Consider the following 27,452-nt stretch of genomic DNA (forward strand, 5'->3'; position numbering starts at 1 on the left):
ACCTCCAGATGCCGAAAACGCAAGAAAGAAAAATATGCTGAACTAAGAACAAAAAAAAAAAAAAAAACAAAAGATGCAGCCGTCTAACCTCTCTAAACTCCAACATAAAAGAAAGAGCCCCAGAAAAAGAATAAAAATATCTCCCAGCCGCCAAGGTCCCCTTAGGTCTCAAAACTTCTCCACCTCATGTAAAAGTATGGAAAAGTCAAAATAATCCTTCCAATCAAAACTTTTTGCCATTAAATAATAAAATCTCGTAAATGCCCTTTAGCCAAGAATTGAATTTGCCCCTATCTTCCAGTCCAAAATCAGCTGGCCCCTTTTGTCTTCCATCTTGAGTTGAGTCCTAGAAATTCAATCTCCATGCTATACGTGCTCTACTGTCCATTTCCCAATGCATCCTTTTATTTTTTTAATAATATCCTGAAACATTTAAGTGGTAAAATTGAAAAATTAATTCTAATGTGAAAGAGCTACATTATAAATCTTTTTTTTTAAGTGCAAAAACATCAGAATTTTGTCAATGAGTCAAGTACTAAAAATCACTGCATAATTAAGTATTTAATTCACTTTTTGATTAAACAATTCATTCACTTAAATAACTTAATCATGTAGTTTTAGCACTTTATCACACCCCCCCCCCCCAACTAGCTTATTGCTAGACTCTAGCAAATAAAGCGAATGAATTCATGCAAAGGTGAGATTACCAACTACAATTTCAGAAAATCCAAGAATCACATGCTATGAATAGACTTGTTGAGTTTAAGAACACTGGAGATAGATTAATCTGAATTTTGTATCAACTGAGAGATTTATACACCATTTAGTTAATCAACCAAGGGAATTACATGTAACAAAACTTGCTTCTTCAAGTGCATGGGAATGAGGTTAGAATTCCAAAATCGACTACCAAGAGGCATTAACGATTTCAATCACCACAACTAATCTGAGAAAACCACATGGTTTTACTCTAATTCAAAACCATTGTAGTGGCGACTTTCACGCTATTACACTTTGAAAGGTGCCTACTTTTTATTTATTTAGTGAGGACCCCGGTAATAGGCAGCCTTTTCCATTACACAAATGTAAATTTTTTATTTTTTTTTTTAGATTTCCTAGTGGGGGAATCAGGCCTATGAATGTGCGCCTACCCACACTTTCACAAGTCAGCCTTTACCACTAGTCTACCTAAAGGATTTTTTTTTTTTTTTTTTGATCCCTGGCTTATCCCTTTTCTCATTTAATTCATTTCAGATTTCTTCCTAAGCCATTAGGATATGATTCATTAGAGTCTCAAACAATTGAAGTGTAAATCAACCAACAATGACTCAATATAGTCTTTCTAGGCCTTCCGGGTATGTGTTGTGTGTGTTTTAGCAAAACTTTTAACATCTTTCCCTTGATTTAACAACTAAATAAAATGGATAAGTTTCTCTTTTGACATATACTCATATTTTCACTACATTCCACATGTCCCATGACCTCAACAAATCATTTTTTTTAATCACTTTCCAGCATGTAAAATTCAAGAATGAGGAATTTAATCTGCTTTCAACTCGTTACTAACACTCCCCCAAAGTGGACCAACAAAAGTGTAAGGCATGCAAACAGAAAAAATAAATTCTCTTCCACCCCCCAACTAGATTGTAGCATTGTACTCAATGGTGTAAGAGAAACAAAAGAATTTACACAAAGAGAGCAGTGAAGGAGCAAAACAGCTATAAGAAGAGCCAAATAGGAAAAGAAAAAAAAATGAAGGCAAAAGGAAGAGGAATTACCTAGGCAGCTTTGAAAAGAATGCAGCCAAAATAAAAATAAAAACTGAAGAACAAAAGAAAACAATGAAAAGAAATGAACAGATCAAGAACCATCAATTAGGATCAAGCAAATATAGAGTAGATTCCTCAGGTGCAAAGTTAGAAATAAAAGGCTTGAGCCTTTGACCATTAACCTTAAAAGCATTTCTATTTTGAGGATTGACAACCTCAATAGCACCATGAGGGAAAACTGTTTTAACCAAATAGGGGCCACTCCATCGGGATCTTAACTTGCCAGGTAACAAATGAAGTCGAGAATTATAGAGTAAAACCTGTTGATTAGGCTCAAATGATTTTCTTTGAATATGCCTATCATGGAAAGACTTCATGCATTCCTTGGACAACTTAGAATTATCATAAGCATCCCTCCTAAGTTTCTCTAACTCAGAAAGATGTAATTTCCTCAAAGATCTAGCTTGATCAAGATCAAAATTAAACTTTTTGATGGCCCAAAATGCACGGTGTTCAAGCTCAACAGGGAGGTGACAAGCCTTACCATAGATTAACCGATAAGGACACATACCCAAAATAGTTTTATATGCAGTCCTATATGCCCATATTGCATCGGTTAATTTCAAAGACCAATCCTTTCGATTAGGACTCACAGTTTTTTCCAAAATGGTCTTAATTTCCCTATTAGCAAGTTCTACTTGGCCATTCGTTTGGGGATGATATGGGGTAGAAACTTTGTGGTGAATACCATACTTATGCAAGAGGGCAGCAAAAGGCTTGTTGCAAAAATGGGTGCCGTTATCACTTATGATGACCTTAGGCATGCCAAATCTAGCAAAAATATTTTCCTTCAAAAATTTAAACACCACCTTATGGTCATTTGTTTTACAAGATATGGCTTCGACCCATTTTGAAACATAATCAATGGCCACTAAGATATACAAATAACCAAAAGAAGAAGGAAAAGGCCCCATAAAATCAATTCCCCAACAATCAAAAATCTCAATGACTAAAATGGGTTGTAAAGGCATCATGTTCCTTTTAGTGACGGCACCTAATTTCTAACATGACTCACAAGTTTTGCAGAAATTATATGCATCTTTAAACATATGAGGCCAATAAAAACCACTTTGTAAAATTTTTGCAACTGTCTTATATGTAGAAAAATGACCCCCACACGCCTCACTATGGCAAAAGAAAGGACAGCTTGTATTTCATGGTCAGGCACGCATTTTCTAATGATTTGATCAGGACATGATTTAAACAAATAAGGATCATCATAAAAGAACGATCTCATCTCATGCATGAATTTCCATATATCTTGAGCGCTCCAATGAGGTGGGGTTTGTCCTGTCACCAAGAAATTAACTATATCAGCAAACTAAGGCAAATTTTCAACTAACATAAGATGTTCATCAGGAAAAGAATCAAAAACAGGTGTCGGTTGTTCAGTTTCAGCAACTGTGAGCCTAGACAAATGGTCAGCTACCACATTCTCTCCTCCTTTCTTGTCCTTGATGATAATATTGAACTCCTGGAGTAAAAGTATCCATCTAATCAACCTTGGTTTTGCATCTTTCTTTGTCAATAAATACTTGAGAGCTGCATGGTTAGTAAAGATGACTATAGGAGAACCAAGAATATATGCACGAAACTTCTCTAAAGCAAATACCACAGCAAGTAATTCTTTTTCAGTAGTAAAATAATTTTTTTGAATAAAATTCAAAGTTTTACTTGCATAGTAAATGACATAAGGAAGTTTGTTTCTACGTTGTCCAAGAACAGCTCCTATAGCAAAATCACTTGCATCACACATGATTTCAAAAAAAAGTGACCAATCAGGAGATTGAAGAATAGGAGCAGTGGTTAGCAAAGTTTTAAGCCAACAAAAAGCTTCTTGACACTCAAGTGTCCAATCAAATTTTACATCATTCATTAATAGCTTACATAGAAGTTTAGAAGTAGAGCTAAAGTCTTTGATAAATCTCCTATAAAACCTGCATGCCCAAGAAAAGATCTAATATCTTTTATTGACTTAGGTGTAGGAAGTTTAGAAATCAACTCAATTTTCGCTCTATCTATTTCAATTCCTCTAGATGAAACAATATGTCCCAGAATAATACCCCGTTGTACCATGAAATGACACTTCTCCCAATTAAGTAGCAATTGCTTCTCTTCACACCTGGCCAAAACAACTTGTAAATTGGTTAAACAACTCTCAAATGAATCACCAAATACAAAAAAAATCATCCATAAACACTTCTAGGATGTTCTCAATCATGTCACTAAAAATGTTAAGCATGCATCTTTGAAAAGTTGCTGGTGCATTGCATAAACCAAAAGGCATTCTCCTAAAAGCAAAAGGACAAGTAAAGGTGGTCTTTTCTTGATCTTCTGGTGCTATTTCTAATTGATAGTAACCGGATAACACATCTAAGAAATAATAAAAAGCATGTCCAGCAACTTTTTCTAATACTTAATCAAGAAAAGGTAAAGGAAAATAATCTTTCCTAGTGGCGGCATTCAACTTCCTATAATCTATACACATGTGCCAACCAGTAGGAATCCTAGTAGGAATCGATTCATTTTGTTCATTTTTAACAATGGTAAGCCCAGATTTTTTTGGAACTACATGAATGGGACTTACCCACTTGCTATCCGAGATGGGGTAAATGATACCTACATCAAGCAATTTCAGCACCTCATCTTTAACCACTTCCTTCATTGTGGGATTCAACCTTCTTTGCATTTCCCTAGAAGACTTTGCATCACCTTCTAAATAAATCCTATGGGTACACTCCAAGGGATTTATACCTTTTATATCAGCCATTGTCCACCCAATAGACTTTTTATGCTTCTTAAGGACATCTAACAATTTATCTTCTTGTTCACTAGTTAAGTGAGAAGAAATTACCACAGGGAAGGTGCTTTGTAGTCCTAAGAAAGCATACTTCAACTCCAATGAAAGAGTTTTGAAGTCCAAAGTTGGGGATTGCTCCTCCGAAGGCTTGAGGGTTGATGTCAATGGTGGAAGTTGCTCAAATTTTGGCCTCCATGGTGGTGTAACTTGCTGACCTATTGAGGAAACAGAAGATGAGTCATTAACATTATCAAATATTTTCAAATCTTCTTCAAATTCCTCTAAAGAATCAATAAGTTGAAAGTAATGTGCAGAATTTTCATCAATGAAATTTTTCAGCAAATTCACTTCATGAACTTCCTCAACTTCTTGCGGTTGCCCTCAAAAATTGAAAATATTTAGCTCCAAAGTCATATTTCCAAAACTCAACTTTAAAACTCCACTTCTACAATTTATGAGTGCATTAGAAGTAGCCAACAAGGGTCTTCCTAAGATAACAGGTGTTTGGAAAGTAGAATGAGTAGTCAATTGCATGTCGAGTATGACAAAGTCTACCAGATAGTAGAATTTGTCTACTTGAACCAAAACATCTTCCACAACACTTCTAGGAATCTTAATAGACCTATCAGCCAACTGCAATGTGATAGAAGTAGATTTCAACTCACCCAATCCAAGCTGAACATAAACATTATAAGGCAATAAGTTCACACTTGAACCTAAGTCTAATAATGCTTGGCCTATTTTTGAGCTCCCTATCATGCAAGCTATGGTAGGGGATCCTGGGTCCTTATATTTGGGAAGAGTGTTGGTTTAGATAATAGCACTAACCTGCTCAGTAAGAAAAGCTTTCTTTTTTACATTCAATTTTCTTTTTACGATGCATAAATCCTTTAAAAATTTAGCATGGGTAGGAATCTGTTGAATATCATCTAATAATAGTATATTAATCCTAACTTGCTTAAAAATTTCAAGAATTTCAGCGTGATGCTTATCTTTGTGCAAAGGGGCTAACCTTTGAGGAAAAGGTGCAAGTGTGCTTGGGACACTTTCAGATTCCAACGAATCATGTGCCTCATTTTCAGAAGGAGGTTTAGAAGTGTTACCATTCTTTTCTACCTCTTGAGCTGGAATGCCAATCACCTTATCACTTCTCAAGGTTGTAATAGCCTTGACTTGCTTGACATTTGAATCTCCTGCCATACTTTGAAATTGCTAGTTTTGGCTTTGGGGATTAGGCTGAGATTGCGCATGGAACTTCCCTTTCTCTTGAGCACTCATGGTTGTAGTCAACCTTGTGACTGACCCTCGAATCTCAGCAATGGCTTGTGAATTTTGACTGTTGATAGCAGCTTGGTTTTGCATGAATTACTGAAAATTGGTGGACAGCTGCTGGAAGTTAGTGGATAATTGCTGGAAATTGTCTTCAAGGTTCTTTTTCTGAGCTGGGACCATGTGGTTGGCATATTGAGATGGTCTTGAACCTCCTGGGGTAATGCAGGGTGCAAATTGTGAAGGACCAGCTATGTTGGGTGCGGGTAAAGCAGCTTGTTCACCACTCCAACTGAAATTAGGATGATTTCTCCATTCCGAATTGTAAGTGTTGGAATAAGGACCTGAAAAACATTTAGCAACCATATTAACAGCATTAGATTGATCCAAGAGAACTTTTTTAAAGGCAGGAATGGTCAGACAATCATTAGTTGAATACCCTTGGTCCTCACAAATATTACAGCTCAAGGTAATCTGAGGTACAGCTTGTATTTCATTCACTTTCCTCAATTCTATAGTTTCTAATTTCTTAGAAATCATAGCCAACCTAGCATTCAAATCATCTACTTCCCTCAGATTATATTTCCCACCCCCTAAAATTTGCCTTGAACGTTCTAACCTATCATGAACATCAGATGTATCCCATGATTGTGCATTTTCAGCCAGATAATCAAAATATTCAAAAGCTTCCTCAAGTTCTTTGTTAAAAAACTCTCCATTAAACATGGTTTCTACAAATTGTCTCATTTTTTGTTGTAACCCCTCATAAAAAAAACTAATGACCCTCTAATTCTCATATCCATGATGAGGACATGCATTTAAAAGGTCTTTGAATCGTTCCCAACAATGATAAAATGTTTCCACATCCTTTTGGCAAAACTTCATGATTTGTCTTTTCAAAGCATTGGTTCTATGCATGGGAACAAATTTCTTTAAAAACTCAATTTGCATTTTTTGCCAAGTCCCAATGGATCTTGGTCTTAAAGAATTCAACCATGTCTTAGGTTTGTCTTTTAAGGAAAATGGAAACAGTTTCAATCTTATGACCTCATCAGTGCATGTTCTATCCATGAATGTGGAGCACACTTCTTCAAACTCTTTGATATGCAAATAGGGATTTTCAGATTCCATACCATGAAAGTGTGGTAATAATTGAATCATCCCGGGTTTGAAATTAAAAGCATTTGCATTAATAGGTAAAATGATGCAAGAAGGTGTGATAGTCCTAACAGGCTGAAGATATTCTCTAAGTGTCCTGTTCTAATTCACCATTTCCCTATCATGATGCTCATTTTCAACCATGTTACTATCAGTGTCAGATGATGATTCAAGAAAAGGTGATGTAGAGTTAAAAGATGTCAATGATTCTGTCCTAAATAGTCGAGATGTATGGTCTCTAGTCCAACCAGTCATACAAACAAGAGCAGAAAATCAAAGACAATGAAAAATAAACAGAGAAAAGAGAAAAAGTTTAGATATCACCCAGGCTGTGAAGAGGTTCACAGCTCCACAAACGTCCTCTCAACAGTAGAGGAATGCTCTAATAAGCACCAGTTGTCCCTGGCAACGGCACCAAAAACTTGACTCGGTCTCGAATGTGCTTCCAAGTGTAGAAGTGTCAAGTTGTATCAAGGATAAGTCCAGGATCGTATTCCACAGGGACAAAGGGTTATCAAAGCATATATGAGATTTTTGAGTAACAAATGTGTCGATTATGAGATATGAAAATAAAATTAAAATGCAATGCAAAAAAAATCGAAGTTGAAATTTGAGTTTCTAATCAAAAAGGCAAATTAACAAACACTTGGGCTGGGTGTGAGACTCTCTTTATTTAGGACCCTAAATAATTTTCTCGATTAACAATCCAATCAAGGCATTGATAAAACGGAAGATAAAAAGTTGTGCTCAAGTTTTGCAATATTTTTCTAAGGGATTCTCTACTTTACTAGCCAAACACATATTAACAACCAATCGAGAGAAGCCTTGATAATTTTCAAACTTTTGTTGTGCCTTACGTCAATAACAAAACAAGAGCAAGAGCCGCAATATATTTTCAATTTAAATCCGACTAGTAATATAGTGAAATCAACATTCAATCACAAAATATTGCATTAAACTAGAACCTAAAATAAATTAAGTCTCGTTCCACAACCCAAGTTTTAGAAATTAGCTACACATGATATTTCTAACAACAAAAATTCATCTAAACAAAGTCATATTAAAATCTGTGAGAAAATTGTCCAGCCGAAAGAGAAAGGAACAAGTATAAAATAAAGAATGAGCACGGTAAATGAAAAAGAGAAAGAAAAACAAATACCAGCCGAATAACAATGGAGAAGAAAAGTTTCAGCAAACAAAGAAACGAAACTAAAAAATAAATAAATAAATGAAGCCCGGCGTCTATGGAAGAACTCCCAAACAGAAGCAAGTAAGAAAACTAAAATAAAGTCAAGCAGCCCCCTCGTAGGTCTGCACCTCTACCAAGCACTAACCAAGAAAGAATGAAAATAAACTTCCAATAAACACCTCCAGACGCTAAAAACGCAAGAAAGAAAAATATGCTGAACTAAGAACAAAAAAAAAAAAACAAAAGATGCAGCCGTCTAACCTCTCTAAACTCCAATGTAAAAGAAAGTGCCCCAGAAAAAAAAAAAAAAAAAAAATATCTCCCAGCCACCAAGGTCCCCTTAGGTCTCAAAACTTCTCCACCTCACGTAAAAGTATGGAAAAGTCAAAATAATCCTTCCAATCAAAACTTTTTGCCATTAAATAATAAAATCTCGTAAATGCCCTTTAGCCAAGAATTGAATTTGCCCCTATCTTCCAGTCCGAAATCAGCTGGCCCCTTTTGTCTTGCATCTTGAGTTGAGTCTCAAAAATTCAATCTCCATGCTATACGTGCTCTACTGTCCATTTCTCAATGCATCCTTTTATTTTTTTAATAATATCCTGAAACATTTAAGTGGTAAAATTGAAAAATTGATTCTAATACATTATAAATCTTTTTTTTTAAGTGCAAAAACATCAGAATTTTGTCAATGAGTCAAGTACTAAAAATCACTGCATAATTAAGTATTTAATTCACTTCTTGATTAGACAATTCATTCACTTTAATAACTTAATCATGCAGTTTTAGCACTTTATCAAAAAACATTGTCTACCAATATGGCATTCCGCAGAGCATAGTCTCAAACAACAGACGCCAGTTTGACTCATACCATTACAGAGAATACAAGTCAAGTACTCATCTCCAAGGCACCCACAAGCAAACAGACAAGCAGAGGCAACAAACAAAGCATTGCTAGCAATTCTAAAGAAAAATTGCGAGCAAATAGACAAGCAGGTACCATGTAAAAAGGGCGCAGAAGTTATCATGACCACGCCACCCTTAAACATAAATGATGAGCCTAAACAACTAGAGACACCTTGTAAAAAGAGCATTGACGTCATCAGACCATACCACCCTTAAGCACTAATAACGAGCCTAAACGACTAGTGGTGCCATATAAAAAGGTCGCAAAGTCATTACGACAAAGCCACCCTTAAACACCAATAACAAGCCTAAACGACTCGAGGTACCATGTAAAAATGGCATGGAGGTTATCAAACCACGCCATCCTTATAAAAAAGGAAGGCATGGAGGCCAACTTGCCATACACTACCCTCAAAATTCAATCCACGCAGCGATAACAAAAAGGGGAGCAACCGCATCAACCAATGCCAGGCAATCAACAAGAAAGTACAAGGAAAAAGCAAGGCAATCAACAAGAAAGTAAAAGGAAAAAGCAAGGCAATCAATCATGAAAGAGAAAGAGCTACACATGTAAAGCCAAATGATTATATTCAAAAAAATTGTTTTCATGAGTTACAAAAACCACTATTACAAAGAAATTCAGGCGTTGTCGCTCCAAAAGGTAGGGAATGAGGAGGAATATCCTTGAAGGCGTCGGGTATTTCTGTTTGACCGAAGTTTTCAGCATAACAGCAAGAAGCTGTGTTAGGCTTGAACAAATTCATTTCCAAGTGCATCAAGTCAGTAGAAGGATTGGTAATCAGGTGGGACCTAAGCCTTAGTACGCCAACAGCATAGGTAAATGCACGATCTCTGGCTGCGGGGGCAGAAGCCAACTAGGAGCGTAGGTGAGTAATTTCCTCCTTGGCATCTGCCAGTTGGGCCTTCTTCTCATTCAGGCAAGTGTCCTTTGCCATGATAGCCAAGTGCAGCTTCTGTTGCTCCTTGTCAAAGTTTGACAAACTCTTTTTATACTGTTTGTGCCACTACTGCAGCTCTGCTAAGGAGCCCCAAGCCTCAAAGTGGTCAAACTCAACCAGCTGCCCCTTCTCCAATAACGCCACCAGCTCTTACTCAAGTCCACAGTTACGGTCTTGAGAACTAACCAACTCCTGGTAGACAGAGTCCAACTCTCCATTAAGAGCCAGAATATCAAAGTTGAGGTGACCTCGCTTGAACTCAAAATCCCTTTGAACAAGAGAGAGTTTAGCCCTAACAGTGTCCTGCTCCGACTCCAACAGCCCCAAAAAAAAGTCGTCTCTGACCTTCGCCTCCCTAGCAAGGCAAAGTTCATCGCGAAGTCCAAAAACTTCATTTTCAAGGATCTCTAAATCGCTATATAGAGCACGGGTACTACTGGTGTAACCATCCAGTCTGATCCGGTTTTTAACAAAATTTAGGACCGAATCGGTATGCATTGGTTTTGCATTTTTCAAAACCGATTACGCACCAATTACCCTCCTAAACCAGTACTCCGGTTAGGTTCAATTCCATTTTTCAGTTTAAATATAGTATATTATATATTATATACTATATAATATATAATATAGTATATAATATTTTAGTGATAATATATTGTAATATATTATAATTGTATTATAGACCGTAGAGATATATTATAGTATAATAATATATAGTGATATAATATTAGTATAACTATTAATACAATAAACTATAGTGATATGAGATTTTAAAATTTAATATTATATTAATTAGTAATTTATCATGTAATACAAAACTATTTTATATATAATTATATATTACATATAAAAATTATATACAATATAAAAAATTAAAAAAAAAAATATATATATATATATATATATATGAACTGGTCCGGTCTAGTTTGGTCCGCTTTTAAAAAAAGAAAAATTGGAATCAAACCGATTTTAAGAAAAATAAAATCGTTACCAGACCGAACCGAACTTAGTACCGAATCAAACCCACTTGTTCGGTCCAATCTCGTCCGATTTACCAGTTCACCAATTTTTTTAACACCTATAACGGGCACAACCATTAGCCTGCTTCAACAAAACCTCCATCTTTGTCCTCTCGAGTTCAACTTTGGCGTAGTAGCCAAACTTAAGCCTCTCCCAATCTCCCTCCTCTAAAGCAACCCAGTCCGCCATGATCCAGGCTGCTAAGTTGTTGACACCCTGCAAAAGACAAACACCAAAGTAAAATAACACACTAGCAGACACACAAGTGAGAAAAAAGGGAAGCCATAACCAACAAAACTTACCCCTAAAAGAAAGGCCCTTAGTCAGTCAGCCATTTTGGCAACGACTTCACCTTGAGTAGTGGCAGAGGAAGAGGATACATCACCTCTAATCTCCTCAACACCACAGCTACCACCAAGCAAAAAGGCCCCCAAATGGGGCACAATATCTGACTCAGCACCCCCTTCAGGGGGGCCACAAAAACTCCCAAGGGGTGTACAATACTAGTATAAGCTAGATCTACATCCAAAAGAGAAACACCCTTGCCCATGAGGGCCGCCCAAGGGAATGGCCCCCTCCAAGAGAGAGGACCCAATCTCCCCCTTGAAAGAGGAAAGGAAAGGAGATAGAATAGAGAGGTCCTCACCACTCGCACCAAAGAAAGGAGTATTCCCCTAGAAAAGGTGGTTGGCAGTGGCTGAAGAAGGGAGCCTCCCACCTCAACGTCTTCATTAAGTTTCTCTTGATGAGGAACTCTATCATCATTCTCTCCACCCTGGCCATCTATGCTACCTGGTGGGATGACCCCTTGACTCATCTCAAGGGTGGTATTTACTTATTTGCCCAGGTTGGCATCTATTCCCTTGTCATGCACACAAGCATTCATTTGGCAGGCAGGATCCACCCATTCACCCAAAAGGGGGAGTCCCCCCCCCCCCCCCACCCCCCCACACCATAAAAAGAAAAGTAGTTTCCCTCATATTGGGATCCAAATTTAACCGTGGCATCAATGTCACTGCTCAACTCGCCGTCCCCCACCAGATTCTCAAATACAAGGAACTCGAAAACAGGGCTAGACGCCAAGATAGGCACCTAATGAGGAATTGCAAACTAAAATGTGGCAGCCAAGTTGGAGAGGGCTTGGCTTGCTAAATCTTCGGCAGTTTCCCCCATACAAGCAAGGTACTAAACGTAGAAGGTGGAGTGCTGAATAGAGGAGTGGTCTAAGAAGAACTGTTGACTTCTTTCCCTAAAAATTTCTTTGTTTTAGCAGGGGAGGAGGTGTCTTTGGAGTGAGTACGTTTCTTCTAAACTTTCTTCGAAGTCTTTTTTGGAGCTTGGTCTAATGAAGGGGGAGGCACCACAACCTTAGTCAAGAATAGTCGCCCCTTGATGTGGGAACGATCAGGTGCTGTCAAGAAGTGATCTATGTGGGCAAGAGTTAACAGGTATTCAGTCCAAATATCGTATGGGTGGCCCTCTACGCAAGTGAGAACCACTTCAATTCGAGCAAGTTCCCCGTTCGGATAGGGGTTCCATCCCTACCAACAAGCCTTTATCCTTAGGGATTTTGTCCCAATTATCCCTAATGGGAAAATCCTATTGGGGAGTCTCTGAACTCAGGAATTCCCTACACTTACCAAAAATTAAAAAAAAAAAAAAAATTATCATCCAGTTCTTATCATTTGAGTGGCGGGGCTCGAACGGGACCAATGTTTGTCCTTTCTCTAGAAGCTCAGAATGTTGCCCTTAGCATATGGTCGTAGGTGATAAAAAGTCAAGAACTCCTAGGCAGTTAGGTCAGGGTATTCTTCCCCAAGAGGCTTGAGAGCCATACGGAACACAATGCATGCACAAAGAAAAGCCCTCAACGCAAAATGATGAAGTTGAGCAAAGGCAAGATGAAGGAGATCTAGAATATCGCGCAAGGGGCGACAAAACAGAAGCCTCAACCCATGAGTCAGGGAGCAAATAGTGAGGGCCACCTTGCCACTGTAACCTTCTTCATCTACATAGCTGCAAGCAGGAATCTCCAAGAAGGCCGTGTCTAGAATGCAAAAATCTTCTTGCGGATTTTTTAGATCATATGGCCGTAGATTGGAACACCATCCATACCCTCAAAGGTTAGGACGTCCAAGACATGGGAAGATTGTACATCAGTAAGACAGGAAGAAATGTCATGTTCAGCCATTGAATCAGAAGAGGAAGTAAGTTGAGAGAAATTGCAAGAAAGTAGTAGAAGAGAAGAAAATAGAAAGGGTGAGTGACTGTAAGGCTAAAGGGGAGAAAAAAGCAGCATGCAAAATAAATGGGGAATATGGGACAACAGCTCTAGCATCATGACCTAACAAAAGGGCACAATGGAATGGGAAAGGTTGCACGTTACCTAGTAACTGTTGCCACATCATGAGCAATCAAGATCTTTTCTTGATTTCTGAAATGTGAAAGTGGCTGGATAAAACACTTAAAGGGCTAGCAGGGTAGTCAAAAGGCCCAAAATCCAATTCAAACTGCAGATGGTCTGAAAAATAAATTTGCAACCTTGAAATAAATTGGCATAATGGTAAGGATGCACTAGCCAATAATGAATTCCCTACACCTATGAGCAAAGGGAATTAGTGGGGTAAATACAGGGCCCAATAGTGACCCAGTAGCTCAACTATAAATTATAATGATGTACATAGCCCAAACTAGAGGTTAAAGACCCAGGAAGGCTTGATATTCCATTTACTGATAGAGCGGGTAAAAACTAATATGCTGAGCGGATTACTCCTATTATTTAGGGTAGGATGAACGGATAAGCATCATGTGAAAGTACCAGGTAACTCTAAAACACATATGATCATATGCTTGAGTTATTATACACCACTCTTTACTGACTTAGGCATAGGAATGATTGCAAGCATCCAGTGCCATCAACCTTTGATTTGTAGGCGAACGATTACATTCGATAGTGGGACACATCCTTTATAATATGTATAGAGAGAGTGTGTGTTTTTGTTGATCACTGATAATAATGAGGAAGCCAGCCATCAAAATGAGGGATGATGAAGGAGATAAATAAAAGGAGGAAGTGGGGGAATGGTTAAGGGAATCTTCATTTAAAGAAGAAATGGATCATTAAAATTTTCTGGGGCATTAAAATCTTCTTGTATCGAAGCTATTAAGAAACCGACACGATGAGTCAAAGATAACCAAAAATTGTCTTACACAACAAGTAAAATGGAGGAAAAGGAAAATGAAGCGGTTCATGGTACTGCAAGATGAAAAATAAAGAAAAAAATGGGGAATGAAACCTATTAGAGCCTAATCAGTGAGAGGATTACCGATATTTCTCAAACTTCCAGTACACTGTGAGAGAGAGAGTGATAGTGGAACAGAAAATTACAATGAAACAAGAACTACTTCTTGTGAAATTACCAGAAACATGAAAACCCAATTAGAATGGCTTCGTAAAGAAGCTCTCATCACTTTCTCTTTCTAGCTCTCAAGAACGAGAACTCTCTCTCCAAAAATTACACCATCTCAAAAATTAAAAAAAAAAATATCATGGTATGGATCATTCTAGATTTGTTTTGACAAAAAAAATCAAAGTTCTAAACCAAATCATTAGACGCAACGAGTCCCCCAAAAATCTCCATATCCACCCGGCTAGCATCTCTCTGATGCCACTTGTGTGGCTACATTGAGTGGGGCTCGGCCTTGATGGGAGGGAGGGAGGGGTTGTTCAAGGGGAAGGAGTGTGATCTTTTGAGAGAGAGAGAGAGAGAGAGAGAGAGAGAGAGAGAGATGGGGCTCTACGGGAGAGTCATTTTCATGTACTCTTATGCCATGTGACCACACGGTTGGAAAATAGAGTGTTTACGTGACCCATTTTCGTGAGAAGGCATTTTTTAGAGAAGACCGGTTATACCGAAAGTTATTCTCAAAGTATTTACTATAGAAATACATTCTTAATGAGATAAATGTATATATATATCTACTATATATATAAATGCAAATGGTGGAGTAACAGTATTTTCGTCTAATAATTTTGTTACCGATTTTGCCCCTACTTTATTTTCTACATTCTCGTTCTGCCTGCTGAATGTGTTCGTTAATATCACATATGTGTTCATCAACCACCCACATCAATCACACATAAGGCAAAAGAACAACAAATTTCGCATGCAAGCAAAACCCAACAAGTTAGAACAATTTACAGCTCAAAAACCCAACAATTAACAACGAAAAAAAAATCCACAAAAAAGAATAACAAATTTCACAAACACCAGTGCCTCACAACACTCTAGATTTACGAAGAATAAAAAAAAAAAAAAAAAAAAAAAAAAAAAAAAAAAAACCAGAAGAAAGAACAACAATTTTCACATGCAACTGAAAAGCCAACAATTTCACGAACACCAGTGCCTCATAACACTTCGGATTTACAGAGAAATAAAAAAAAAAAATCCTACCTTCCCAAAAGTACTCCAGATTTATGAAGACAATGAAAACCCAGAACAACAAATTTCACACGCAGCCGAAAAACCAACAATTTCACAAACACCAATGCCCCAACACTCCAGATTTTTGAAGAAATTTAAAAAAAAAAAAAAAAAAAAAAAAAAAAAAAAAAAAAAAAAACCTTAGCTTTCAGAAGGTTTTTATGAAAAACAAGAGTTAGAAATCAATCACTCATGCCACGAAGAGCAATGCCACAATGCTCCAGATTTACAAACAAATTAAAAAAAAAAAAAAAATCTTATCTTTCAGAAGGTTTTCATGAAAAACTAGAATTAGAAACCAATCACTCATGCAGCAAAGAACAACAGTGGTATTATATACATGATTTACATCCAGATCTACATGTAGGAAAGAAAAAAAATCCTAACTTTGCGAACAGTCTGTGGTTGCCAATGGTGAAGAGGACGATGCAAAATGTACTGACTTTAGAACAGTCAGTAAGAAAAAAAACACTGCCAATAGTGAAGAGGACGATGCAAACGGTACTGATTTTGGAACAATCAGTAGGAAAAAAAAAACAAAAATCGAACACCCATACATCCAGGAAATAAGAAATAAACAAAGAAATTAAAAAAAGAATTTCACACAGCCATCGTCTTCATTTAGGCGATGCTACTCATCTTCGTTTACTCTTGATGTTGTTGGTGTTGGCCGCACTTAGAGAGAGAGAGAGAGAGAGAGTGAACGTGCAAACTTTAGGAGAGAGAGGCATTTGTTAGAAGGAAAAATATAGTTGTAAGCATAATTGTGCACTAATCTGTGCACCAATGTGATATGATTGGTCAAAAAGTAGATTTTATTGAAAATAGTGTTAATTTAAATTTTAAGTATGAATAAATCAGTATTAGTACACAGATTAGTGCACGACTGTACTTGTATGTAGCAAAACTCTTGTTAGAAATGGTGAATTTGTCGCCTCATAGAGTAAAGAAGGAGATAAAATGAATTGCCAAAAGGAAAATGAGACGCCTCATTTTACATCATAATGTTTAAAATGAATGATATTTTTGTAAACTATCTTACAAAATTAACATCACTTTACAAAAATACCCTTATTTTATAATATATGTTGTGTAAATTGTTTTGACATATTTTGTGTCTCTATCATTTTTCAAAAAAATATTAGCTTAGCTCTCTCTTTATACGACATCGTAGAAAGTAATGGGTAGGTTGAATTTTTTTTGGCTTCTTCTGCGCTCTAAATACATTTTACAAAAAATTAATCTAATTTTTAAAAGAATAAGTAAAAACCGATAGAAATAAAATCTTACGGAAAAATTAATGTTTTAAAAGATTTTATTTACTTCTGTGTTGGTTATTTAAATATTATTTTCGTTATTTATCAATAATTTCTATTTTATTATTTGTTTAGATATATAATTTCGAAATGTAAATTTTTTTAACAAATTTGTTGTTTTAACAACATATATGATATTAATAACAAATTTCATATTTGCAAAATGTGATATTAATTTCCGTTCCATGATATTTGCAAAGATTTATTTGAAATTATACATTATGATGTATGTGAACCTTTTAAAATTAAAACCCATAGAGGAATGTAATACTTTATTACTATCATTGATGACTATTTAAGATATGGGTATATCTATTTACTCAAACATAAATTTGAGGCAATTAAAAATTTTTAAAAATATAAAGTAGAAGTAGAAACCCAGTTGAGTAGGCCCATTAAAGGTTTGAATAGTGATATAGGATGTGAATTTGAAATTTTGAATGATTTCTACAAATTGAATAGTATAAGACACGTTTATACTATGCCATATAAATCTCAATAAAATGGCATTACAGAAAGAAAAAATAGAACTCTATTGGATATGATGAGATAAATGATGGCATGCTGATCTACCAACGTATTTTTTGGATGAAGCATTATCAACTGTGACAAATATATTAAATAGAGTTGAAACCAAAGCAAAACTTTTTACACCTTACGAGATATAGAAGTGACATAAACCAAAATTAAATAAACTCAAAATGTGGGGATTGTAAGGCACAAGTGCTTTTCCAAAGAGTATGCAAGTCGGTTATGGGCCCTTGTGGAGGCCACGTTGGGGATTCAGATTGTGCTACTCTCATGGTGGTCAAGAGTATCTCATTGATGGTCTTTTGCAAAAAAATCTTCTACACAGGGCGTACTTCTTGGCATTATTCCATGCGTGATCACATGAAGGCTATGAGTTTGTAGATGTAACGCACAAATGGAGGGAAGACAGGAAACTGTGGAAGGGGTTTGGCTTGCAATGAGGGCATGGCTTAGAAGCATTTTGGAAAGAATGAAAACAAAGGGACCGGTTTCTAGCTTGGATTTGGCAACGTTTGAAGTGCTGGAGGTTGGATGTACTCGGGTTGTTGCATGTAAACAATAGCTAGTGAAATGGAATAGACCTGTAGCTAGGCGAGTGAAGTTGAATGCAGATGGCAACTATAGAGGGAACCCGGGGAGGATGGGTGGATGGGGTGTAATACGTGATTGTGAAGGAAATTTGTAGCTACTTTCTAAAAGCAGTTTGGACTGGACACTAACTTAGAAGCCGAGTTGAGGGCATTACTAGAAGGAATAAAGTTGTGCAAAGAGTTGGGTTTGACGCAAGTGGAGATTGAATGTGACTCAAAAATTGTGGTCGAGTGGGTTCGAGCCAAACATTGTACACTTTGGTATTTGCAAAATTTTTGGGAGAAGTTTATTGCTGTAGCAAATGGCATATCCTTTTCTATCTCTCATCAGTTTAGAGAAGGGAACATGGTTGCTGATTTTTTGGCAAGGAATGGAGAGACAGGGTGTAGCAGGAGGTATGAGGTTTTGGAATTGCTTCCTAAGGAGCTGAAGGGAATTTTACGGTTGGAGAAGTTGGATTTGCCTTACATTCGTGTTTAGTTTTCTTTGGTTAGAGAAGTCTGGGAGGTGGTTGTGGTTTTAATTTGGGTTTTCTATGGTTTTAAAATTGTCGTGTTCGAAGGTGTATTGGGGTTCGAGTAGTGTTATTTTTTCATTTGTTTACATGGTTTTCTCTCACCATAAGTGATGGTTTTTTTTAATAAATTGAGAGGGAGTCACCATTATACAAATGACTACTCGCTCTTAAAAAAAAAAATGCTTTTCCCAAGACCACTAAGGGAGAAATTGAAAAGTAAAACTGAGAATATAGGTTTATTGAGTAAGTAGAAAATAGAAATAGATACAGATTTTATTATTTTGAAAGAGAAGTGATAGAAAGTAGAGATGTCATTTTCTTGGCAAATATAAACCTTATTACTCTAGTTGATCAAATAGATTTATTAAATAATTTAGAGAATCAACAGGTCTCCATAGAGTCGAACAATGAAAATTATGATATTATTTAGATAGAGTAATAAAAAATAAAAGAAAGTCAGATGAAAATCAAGCTTTAGGTATTGATGTTGGATATACTGGGAGTGAAAAATATATATAACCATCAATATTATTTCAACATTATTATGCACTAAATACCAAAAGATATTGGTACTTAGTCCTCTCCTCTACGTCGGGTGAGGTTTTCTCAAAATTGGTAGTAGTTTGGAAAGATATAAAGTAAGATTAGTGGTCAAGGAATATACCAAACATCCACGGATAGACTTTGTATATACATATTGACATGTGGCGAAATTCACATTCATAAGAATCATCATATCTATTTTTGCCGAGATGAATTTAAAATTATATCAGTTAGATGTAAAAATAATTTTTCTTAATAGTGAAGTAAAAGAGAATATATTTATGATTCAACTAGAAGGAATCCAAATTAAAGTCTAAAGTTTTTTTTCTTTTTATTATATTTTGTTCAACTTTTTAAATTTGTGATATATTTTAAATTTATTTAAATTTCTGTATTTACCTTTTCATTTATAATTTATTATGATTTTTTTTTTGTCAATTGGGCACATGTGTGGCGCACGTTACCCTTATATATATATATATATATATATATATATTTTTTAAATATATTGTGCTCTCATTTCATTATAAAATATCTTATTAATTAAAATTAATATTTATATAAATCATTTGAATTATATGATACGGCGGTTAAAGGATGTGCATCATGTACCTAATATTTTTTTTAAAATTCTTAAGAGTGTGAATATTAAATTTTAAGTAAAAATATAGAAAAAAAAAACTGCTATGCCGCCATTGATAGCTCCATTTGACTGCTCTGACAAAAAAAATTATTTAATAATTAAGGGAGTAATTTTAAATATATTGATATATTTTTTATTTTTTTAAAAATATTTAAAAAAAATAAAAAAAAAAATTGAAAAGTATGCTAGCAGTAATATTGATCAATACTAGTCAAACGACACAATAACACCACTCAATAATATAGTATAGAAAAATACTATACACTATAAAATTTAATAATAAAGTTTATTTTATTTATGGGAAAAAAATAAAAATAAAAAACAATTATAAAACAGGATAATGATTTAAAAAGTTGTCAAAACTCCACCGCATAGAGTCCTTTTCCGCGCCACCTCCCCGTACAACAAAACATAAGCAGTCACGCAGTCACTCTACTTTCATTCGTCAATCCTGGACCCCGGTAATGCTGTCTTGTCTGCCCTCGACTCTAACCACTGAAAGTCTGAAACTGGAAGATGCTATTACTGAACGCCCTCACCCTAGTTCGGACCATGTTCAGGACCAGCGACATCGTTTTAGAGTCGGAGGACATTCCGTTTGGGACTCCTTGGTGGTTTATCTACGCCGTTTTCTCGTGCCTGCTCGTCCTCTTTGCCGGCATCATGTCTGGCCTCACTTTGGGCCTAATGTCATTGGGCCCCGTCGAGCTCGAGATCCTCCAGCGTAGTGGCACCCCCACCGAGAAGAAACAAGCTGGTCCGTCCTTTCCTGGAAATCTTCCTGTTTTGAAAGCTCTAAAATTTTTAGATTTTGCTAATTTTGCTTATGTGTGCAGCTGCTATTTTACCGGTGGTGCAAAAGCAGCACCAACTTCTTGTTACTTTGCTTCTGTGTAATGCTTGCGCTATGGAGGTAATTCTAATAGTTTGCTAAAGCCGAGCTAATTTTGATGGGAGAAAGAGATAACCCACTTCACAAATGGAAGAGCATGTCAAATTCACAGCATTTCCTTTATTATTATTATTATTTTTTTTTACTGTGCTTGGTTTCCGCTCTTTGCAGGCCCTTCCTATATACCTGGATAAGATTTTTCACCCCTTCGTTGCTGTTTTGCTGTCTGTAACTTTTGTTCTGGCTTTTGGAGAGGTAGAGTATTTCTGTAGTTGATGGGGGCTTCGGGTTTTAACTACTATAGCCTGAACCGGAAGTAAAGTATAACTAACTATATTGGGTCAGGTTATACCGCAAGCAATATGCTCAAGATACGGACTCTCTGTGGGTGCAAACTTTGTGCGGCTTGTTCGTGTTCTGATGATCATCTGTTATCCAATTGCTTACCCTATTGGAAAGGTAACTTTTCACAACTGAAATGAATGGGTATCTTGTGAACATGGAAAAGATCACTTTCTACCACTAGTTGCTGCATGAGTGTTTTGGGTGCCCTAAGACGTTTAGAATATATTCGATTAGGAACAAAAAGCTTTTGGGATAAAGGACACTACCATACTATACTTATGCGTGGTAGATGAGTTATCAGGTTCAACTCCTGTGGAGTGTCAAAGTTGCTTACAAGTAAAATAATATGTAGTACATTAGAATATAACCTTTTTTGTTAAATTAGAATATGACCTTTTCCGGGTTAAAACGTAGCGAGATGGAAAATGTTTTGAATTCTGGACACAACCTATAAGAAATAAAACATGATAATGAGAGGAGTTCAGATGCTTCACTTTTAAATGTTGCCACAGGTTTTTTAACTTTCAAAAATTTGTGCTTGATCGGTCAAATTCATTTCCTTTCTCTCATTAACTCTACTGCGATTGGTCATCTTAATAGAGATGTTGAGATACAAGCAAATCAAAGTTTGCAGGACATGCTATGCTATAGTCTAGAGGGGCTAGTATGAACTTGATATGGTTTTCTCTATGCTCCGTGAGATTTTTCTGAGCTGCTAGAGGTGTGGGAACCATAATGGTAATGCTCTGTAAAGCGAAGGGAATCAAAGGCGGTTGGGGGGGGGGGGGACCTCGTAAATGTCTCTTTTCTTTCGATTGTCAAGGTGCACTGAACTTGAGAGATTTTGAACAATAGCAGCCACTCAGATGTATATTTAGGCATCATTTAGTGATTCATGGAGTGTATATAAAATAAAATAAAGACTGAATTGGAATATGAAATGGCCTGTTCGTTTTCAAAATTTGTTCTCTTTTGTAAAAGGAAACTCATCTAAGAATCCACAAGGACACTTAAATGTAGAGTAACTCCATCCTTGTAGTTGAACATTTTTTAGTGGTGAGGCCCAACTCATTGGACTGTGAACGCCCCTCCCCCCCCCCCCCCCCCCCCCCCCCCCAACCAAAAAAAAAAAACAAAATTCACCTGCGCAGACACCTTTTAAACTTAGTGGAATAGTATTTAGCATTACATTGGATGCAATAACGTATGCATGACTTTCTATCATGGTGGTTCTTCACATTGGCCAGCTGCATAATTGACTTTAAACTTCTATTTCACTAGGTAGTCACTGCATTTTGAGCATATATTAAAGTTTAACCTGGTTTCAGATTCTGGATGCTGTACTTGGACATAATGATGCTCTGTTCAGACGAGCTCAGTTGAAAGCCCTTGTCTCTATCCACAGCAAGGAGGTAACCTGCTCATATTGAAGTCTGTATGATGGGCCACAACTTAGCTTGCCTGTATTTATGGGTTCAAATATTTGTTACTGAACCAATATTAGCTGGAAGCATGTAAAGTTGTAAACAAATGTTGAAATGGCTACAGCTAGGAATCCAATTCTCTCTCTCTCTCTCTCTCTCTCTCTCTCTCTCTCAAATATTAGCTTATGCTTTGGAACTTTAGGCTGGCAAGGGTGGCGAACTCACACATGATGAGACAACAATTATCAGTGGAGCACTAGATTTGACTGAAAAGGTAATTATTGCTATCAAGGAATCGTTTGAAAGGCTTCAGATATTTTCTGTACTTGCATTTTATGGTAAAAAATCCGAATACTCAAAGCATTTCTGAAGTGAAAGATTAGGGGCTCTAACTTGGACACCTACTTTCTTTTGAGGTGGTACTTCCTAATATCTGCCAGTTTGGATCCTTACTCTTGTTATTATCATCTGCCATAACGGTTTCTTTCTTGGTCAATGCATAATATAGTCTTAGTTACTTAGTTGTTGGTGTCCTTCCAAAACTTCTTCTTATGCTCCTTTTGCTCTGAAATATTTTAGTTCAACTCCTGTTTTCGGTTTGTGTCCATTTGAGAGCTAATTTAAAATCTCTCTTTATTTATTAACTTTCCCTTGGTTTTATAAAATGATCATAATAACATTCCCTGGAATATACAGACTGCAGAGGAGGCTATGACACCAATAGAATCAACATTTTCTTTGGATGTTAATTCGAAACTGGACTGGTCAGTTTGGCTTCAGCTTGATCTTTCTCTAAACTTCCTATTCATTTTGATTGTGGTATAGTGGTGACACAACTCTTTTTTTTTTTTTTCCTTTTCTTTTTTGTTAATTTTGCATTTGGATGGCAAATCTACTTGTTAGGAGCTATTGTTGGCTGCAGAAGAATTGAATGAAATATAAATGATTATTGCATAATGGCCAGCCTTCATGAATATGTCTTCTGTACTGTTTTGTCTTAAACTGGAGTGGCCTTTTTTGTTCTTATGCAAGAATAAGGGTTCATCTGGTTTCTAAATTAATACTGTATCTATAGATGTGAAAAGCAAGTTGGCAATGGTTATTGGCATGGGGAGGATGTGCAACAATTATTAATGGGAGTACTGTTTTAGGCCTAAGGACATTATCTTAGTCTCCAGGAGAAGTTCCTGGTTGCTTATTGTCTGTCTCTGCTGCTCTTGTCAGCAAAATGTAGGAAATGAGATGGACTTTCTAGGACCATCTGCCGGGGAACAAGATTTGCATAACCATTTTGTTTTGTTCCCTGTTATTTGGTTATGGTTTTGCTCCTTAATTTTTACGTATCTATTTATAGATCAGAAGTGAACTCATAAAAAGATGTTTTTCACCTTTTGTAAGCAGGGAAGCAATTGGGAAAATTCTTGCGCGAGGTCATAGTCGTGTCCCCGTATATTCTGGAAATACGAAAAATATTATTGGTCTCTTGCTGGTGCGTTATCAAACTGATGCATTTTTTTGGAAAAATATACTTTGCGCATCCAAACTACTAGTCATTTTGTGATATAATACCTTGAAATACCATTTTTGAGATATTGCGCCTTCAGACTATTCTCATCATCAAATAGGCTACAGTCTGGCAGGCATGCATGCGTGCAATCAATCCCATGAATGTTGAAGGAGGAGGGGGTTGATATTCACCCTCTCCTCACATTGGCAGGGCTGCAACCTCTCTTTCTCTCAAATTTCCACTTTTAGCTTTTTTTTCCTTTCCTTTTCTTTAAAAATAGATTACAAGGTAGTTTGCCTCCTTTCATCTCCAAAAATGACACATGCTAGCCACACATCATTTTCCGTCCAACTTAACACTAGGATCAGAAGAGTGTACAATTTGGTGATAAATGGTAGTTTGGGGGTGCAATATCTCAAATGTGATAGTTTGGATACCATGTTGCACTAGGGGTGACAATTCAGGAGGTGCACATATATTTTTCCATTTTCCTTTCTTCCTTTTAACATGTGAAGAATTGGATTCTTGCTATTGTTAGCAAGCCAATTATGGATTTTTTTATTCCTTTTTGTGAATATATCTTTATTTGAGATTTAGGTGAAAAGTCTCCTCACAGTGCGAGCAGAAACAGAAACTCCAGTCAGCGCTGTTTCCATTCGAAGAGTTCCTAGGTGTGCCCTTCTCTACTCAGTATCTCTTCTGTTCCTTTCTTTTTATGTGAAACATATGAATTCTCATCCATTAATGTCCCAGGGTTCCATCAGATATGCCTTTGTATGATATCCTCAATGAGTTTCAAAAGGGTAGCAGTCATATGGCAGCTGTAGTGAAGGTAAAAGGAAAGAGCAAGAACCCTCATCCTGTAGTTGAAGGGGAGAAATTTGAGGAGGGTAAAGTTGCGAATGGAAATTCTCAACTGACTAGCCCCTTGCTAACTGGCAATGATGAGAAATCAGAAAGAGTTGTCGTTGACATTGAGAAACCTCTGAGGCCTATCACAAACAGACCCAATGTTCAACACAATGGTGTTGCCACAAACTGCATGTTCCATTTATCTGAGGATATTGAAGATGGGGAAGTAATTGGTATTATTACTCTGGAGGATGTTTTTGAAGAGCTTCTACAAGTAAGTTCAGCTTCTACACTTCTTGGATCTAGAATTCTCTTCTTTTTCTTTTTAATTGGCACTGGGTGTTCTAGAAAAGTGTTCCGACTAATCCCAAGAGTGCCCAAGGCATCAGCAAAGAGTTCCCACAAGTGCATCTTGGTTAATTTAAGGGGAAATTCCCCCAATCCGATTCTAGAAATTGTTTGCACCCAAGAGGATTCAAACCTTAGACATGGAGGGAGCATACCACCAATACCAGGGCCCATGCCACTTGAGCCAACCCCTAGGGTTTGCCCTGTTGATTTGTCATTACCTTTGCTAGTAGCAGCCCAGAGTCAGAAAAATGTACCTTGGGGGTTGTTCACAATCTGATGTTATATGTTTCAAACAGATCTGCACATATTATTTCAATTTGCACCTTTTATCCATAATTTATGGATGTTTTTCTTTCTTTATAATACCCTTTGTTAGTGCAGGAGGAAATTGTAGATGAGACAGATGTTTATGTTGATGTACATAAAAGGTATGATTCCTTCTGATTTTGCTTAGTTTCTTATTTGCAGTCAGGTATGACTCATGAGTGAATGCAAAATATGTAATGACTTGTGCAGGATACGTGTGGCTGCAGCTGTTTCATCTTTGACACGGCCTCCATCAAATCGGAGGTTGACTGGTCAAAAACCTGCTGTGAGTAATAATCATTTATTTGTTAACTGTGCATTTTCATGACGCTCACGGCTTGACCCTTATCCAGGGAATATCAATTATAATCAGAAGTAGAGGGGCATTTTAACATTATATGCAAGCATGTTTCAATGTCAATTGAAGAGTGGATAAGTGAACGTCTCCCATTTCTTTAACAAAAAGCTTGTCACCAACTTTGCATTTTGTGGAACTCTTGTTTTTTACCAGATCTCATCAAAATATATGACTTCAACTTTTTCCTGGGCTTTTGATGTGCCTGGAAATGTCACATGACTCTTTTAACTTCACATGCCTCTGTGGTAGTCTGAAAAGGTTCAGAGAAAAGTAGGCGAAAATAACTTCGTCAAGACACATTGGTGCTTAGCATGATTCTGAGCTCTGTTTACGTCCAGGACTGCATGAGATTTTTAGTCTGGCGAGCTAATCTGAAAACTTTGTATTTATCTAATTATATATTGGTTATTGATCAGGGAGGTCAAAGTAGGCAAGGACAAACCCGAAAGAAGTTTGTGGATGATGATTCTCCTCTTTCTCGGAGGATGAGTCCCATACAATGAAGTTTTCGGGGAATTCAGGAGAGCCTCTTGGCATGGAGAGATGAGTCAAAAGTCCTGCTAGAGAAAGATGGCCGTGAAGCTGGAGCTTTTATTTCAGTACGACACTAGCTAGTGCCGTAGTTTGCAGATATTTAGAAGTATTTAAGGTTTTACCACTTTTGTTTTGTACATGTCCATACTGAAATAAGGTAAATTTGCATGTGATTTTTGGAGACACAAGTGATAGTTACCACTTACTACTAGCAGTTCTCGGACTAGATCAAGACAGTTTCACTAGTTATGGAGCTGGGCGGGGTTGTAAGGTGGGATGATACATGTGGACTGAAAAAGATTTTGGATGGATGTCTTTGAGTTTTTAAGTTAAAAGACAAGTGGAACTTTTTCCTCCTGCGTGGATGGGTGTGGAAACTCGGAAACTCTCTCTCTCTCTCTCTCTCTCTCTCTCTCTCTCTCTCTCATGATACATGGTTAGCTTTTCGGGTGGTTGGTTCCAAATGGATGTGAAACAGAAGCAGCATATCTCGGGACCAGGATTGATACTTTTTGCTGCAATTTGTGTTATCACTCATCTGTGTGAAAGTGCATGAAACCAAACTAGTTCCTCTTTTCCTTACACCACATGATTGGTAAGGGGAAAAAAAAAAAAAAATCATATATGGTATGTTATGTGTAGATGATGAGTAGAATTTTTTATTTGAAATAATTTTTCTCATAAGAGATTGGATTATTATTATTATTATTATTATTATTATATAGAAAGGTATTTACATTCTGGTGCGGTACAGATTGCATATTTGAATACAAATAATTGTTTGAATTTTACAGATCGTTCTCTACATAAAGATTAGATTCATTAGGTGCTGCCTCCTAATCAGGCAGGTCAGGTGGCTTTGACTTGTTCAAAATAGGTGACTTCAGTTCCTTGTCTGAGGAGGATGTGATATGCCGAGACTTGTTCACAACAGAAGATGTTGACAAACGACAACAAATGAGAAAGTCGAGCATTGTATTTTTTTAAGAAATTTGTGCCCAGAACCATCCAGAAAACACACCAATAAGATAAAGATAATATTTAAGTAGTTCGACAACTTACTTATATCCATTAGAGTGAAAGTTCACTATATTCAACATGCGTATACAAAATTACAACTACTTAATA

General features: G+C 36.6%; 2 protein-coding genes across 4 annotated transcripts; both read left to right on the top strand.

Annotated features, from left to right (window-relative positions):
* Positions 1–17,855: 17,855 nt before the first annotated feature.
* Positions 17,856–18,532, top strand: LOC122316275. Its single transcript, XM_043132806.1, has 2 exons — positions 17,856–17,987; positions 18,164–18,532. Exons 1-2 carry the CDS (start codon positions 17,856–17,858, stop codon positions 18,530–18,532), a joined length of 501 nt encoding a protein of 166 aa, XP_042988740.1.
* A 1,604-nt stretch (positions 18,533–20,136) lies between these two features.
* On the top strand, positions 20,137–26,701 carry LOC122316664 (putative DUF21 domain-containing protein At1g03270). 3 transcript variants are annotated; one of them, XM_043133363.1, is made up of 13 exons: positions 20,138–20,512; positions 20,592–20,668; positions 20,819–20,902; positions 20,993–21,106; positions 22,321–22,404; positions 22,619–22,690; positions 23,113–23,180; positions 23,818–23,905; positions 24,521–24,594; positions 24,677–25,049; positions 25,508–25,554; positions 25,643–25,723; positions 26,268–26,701. In XM_043133363.1, the coding sequence occupies exons 1-13, from the start codon at positions 20,272–20,274 to the stop codon at positions 26,335–26,337; spliced, it is 1,473 nt and encodes a 490-aa protein (XP_042989297.1). In that variant the 5' UTR covers positions 20,138–20,271; the 3' UTR covers positions 26,338–26,701. The 3 variants fall into 3 exon arrangements, with proteins under 3 accessions (XP_042989296.1, XP_042989297.1, XP_042989295.1); XM_043133361.1 differs by having other exon boundaries at positions 20,140–20,512; positions 25,643–25,718; positions 26,207–26,701; XM_043133362.1 differs by lacking the exons at positions 25,508–25,554; positions 25,643–25,723; positions 26,268–26,701 and having other exon boundaries at positions 20,137–20,512; positions 24,688–24,925.
* Positions 26,702–27,452: the final 751 nt, after the last annotated feature.

Source organism: Carya illinoinensis, chromosome 7 (genome assembly GCF_018687715.1).
Source record: "Carya illinoinensis cultivar Pawnee chromosome 7, C.illinoinensisPawnee_v1, whole genome shotgun sequence".
Taxonomy (NCBI): Eukaryota; Viridiplantae; Streptophyta; class Magnoliopsida; order Fagales; family Juglandaceae; genus Carya; species Carya illinoinensis.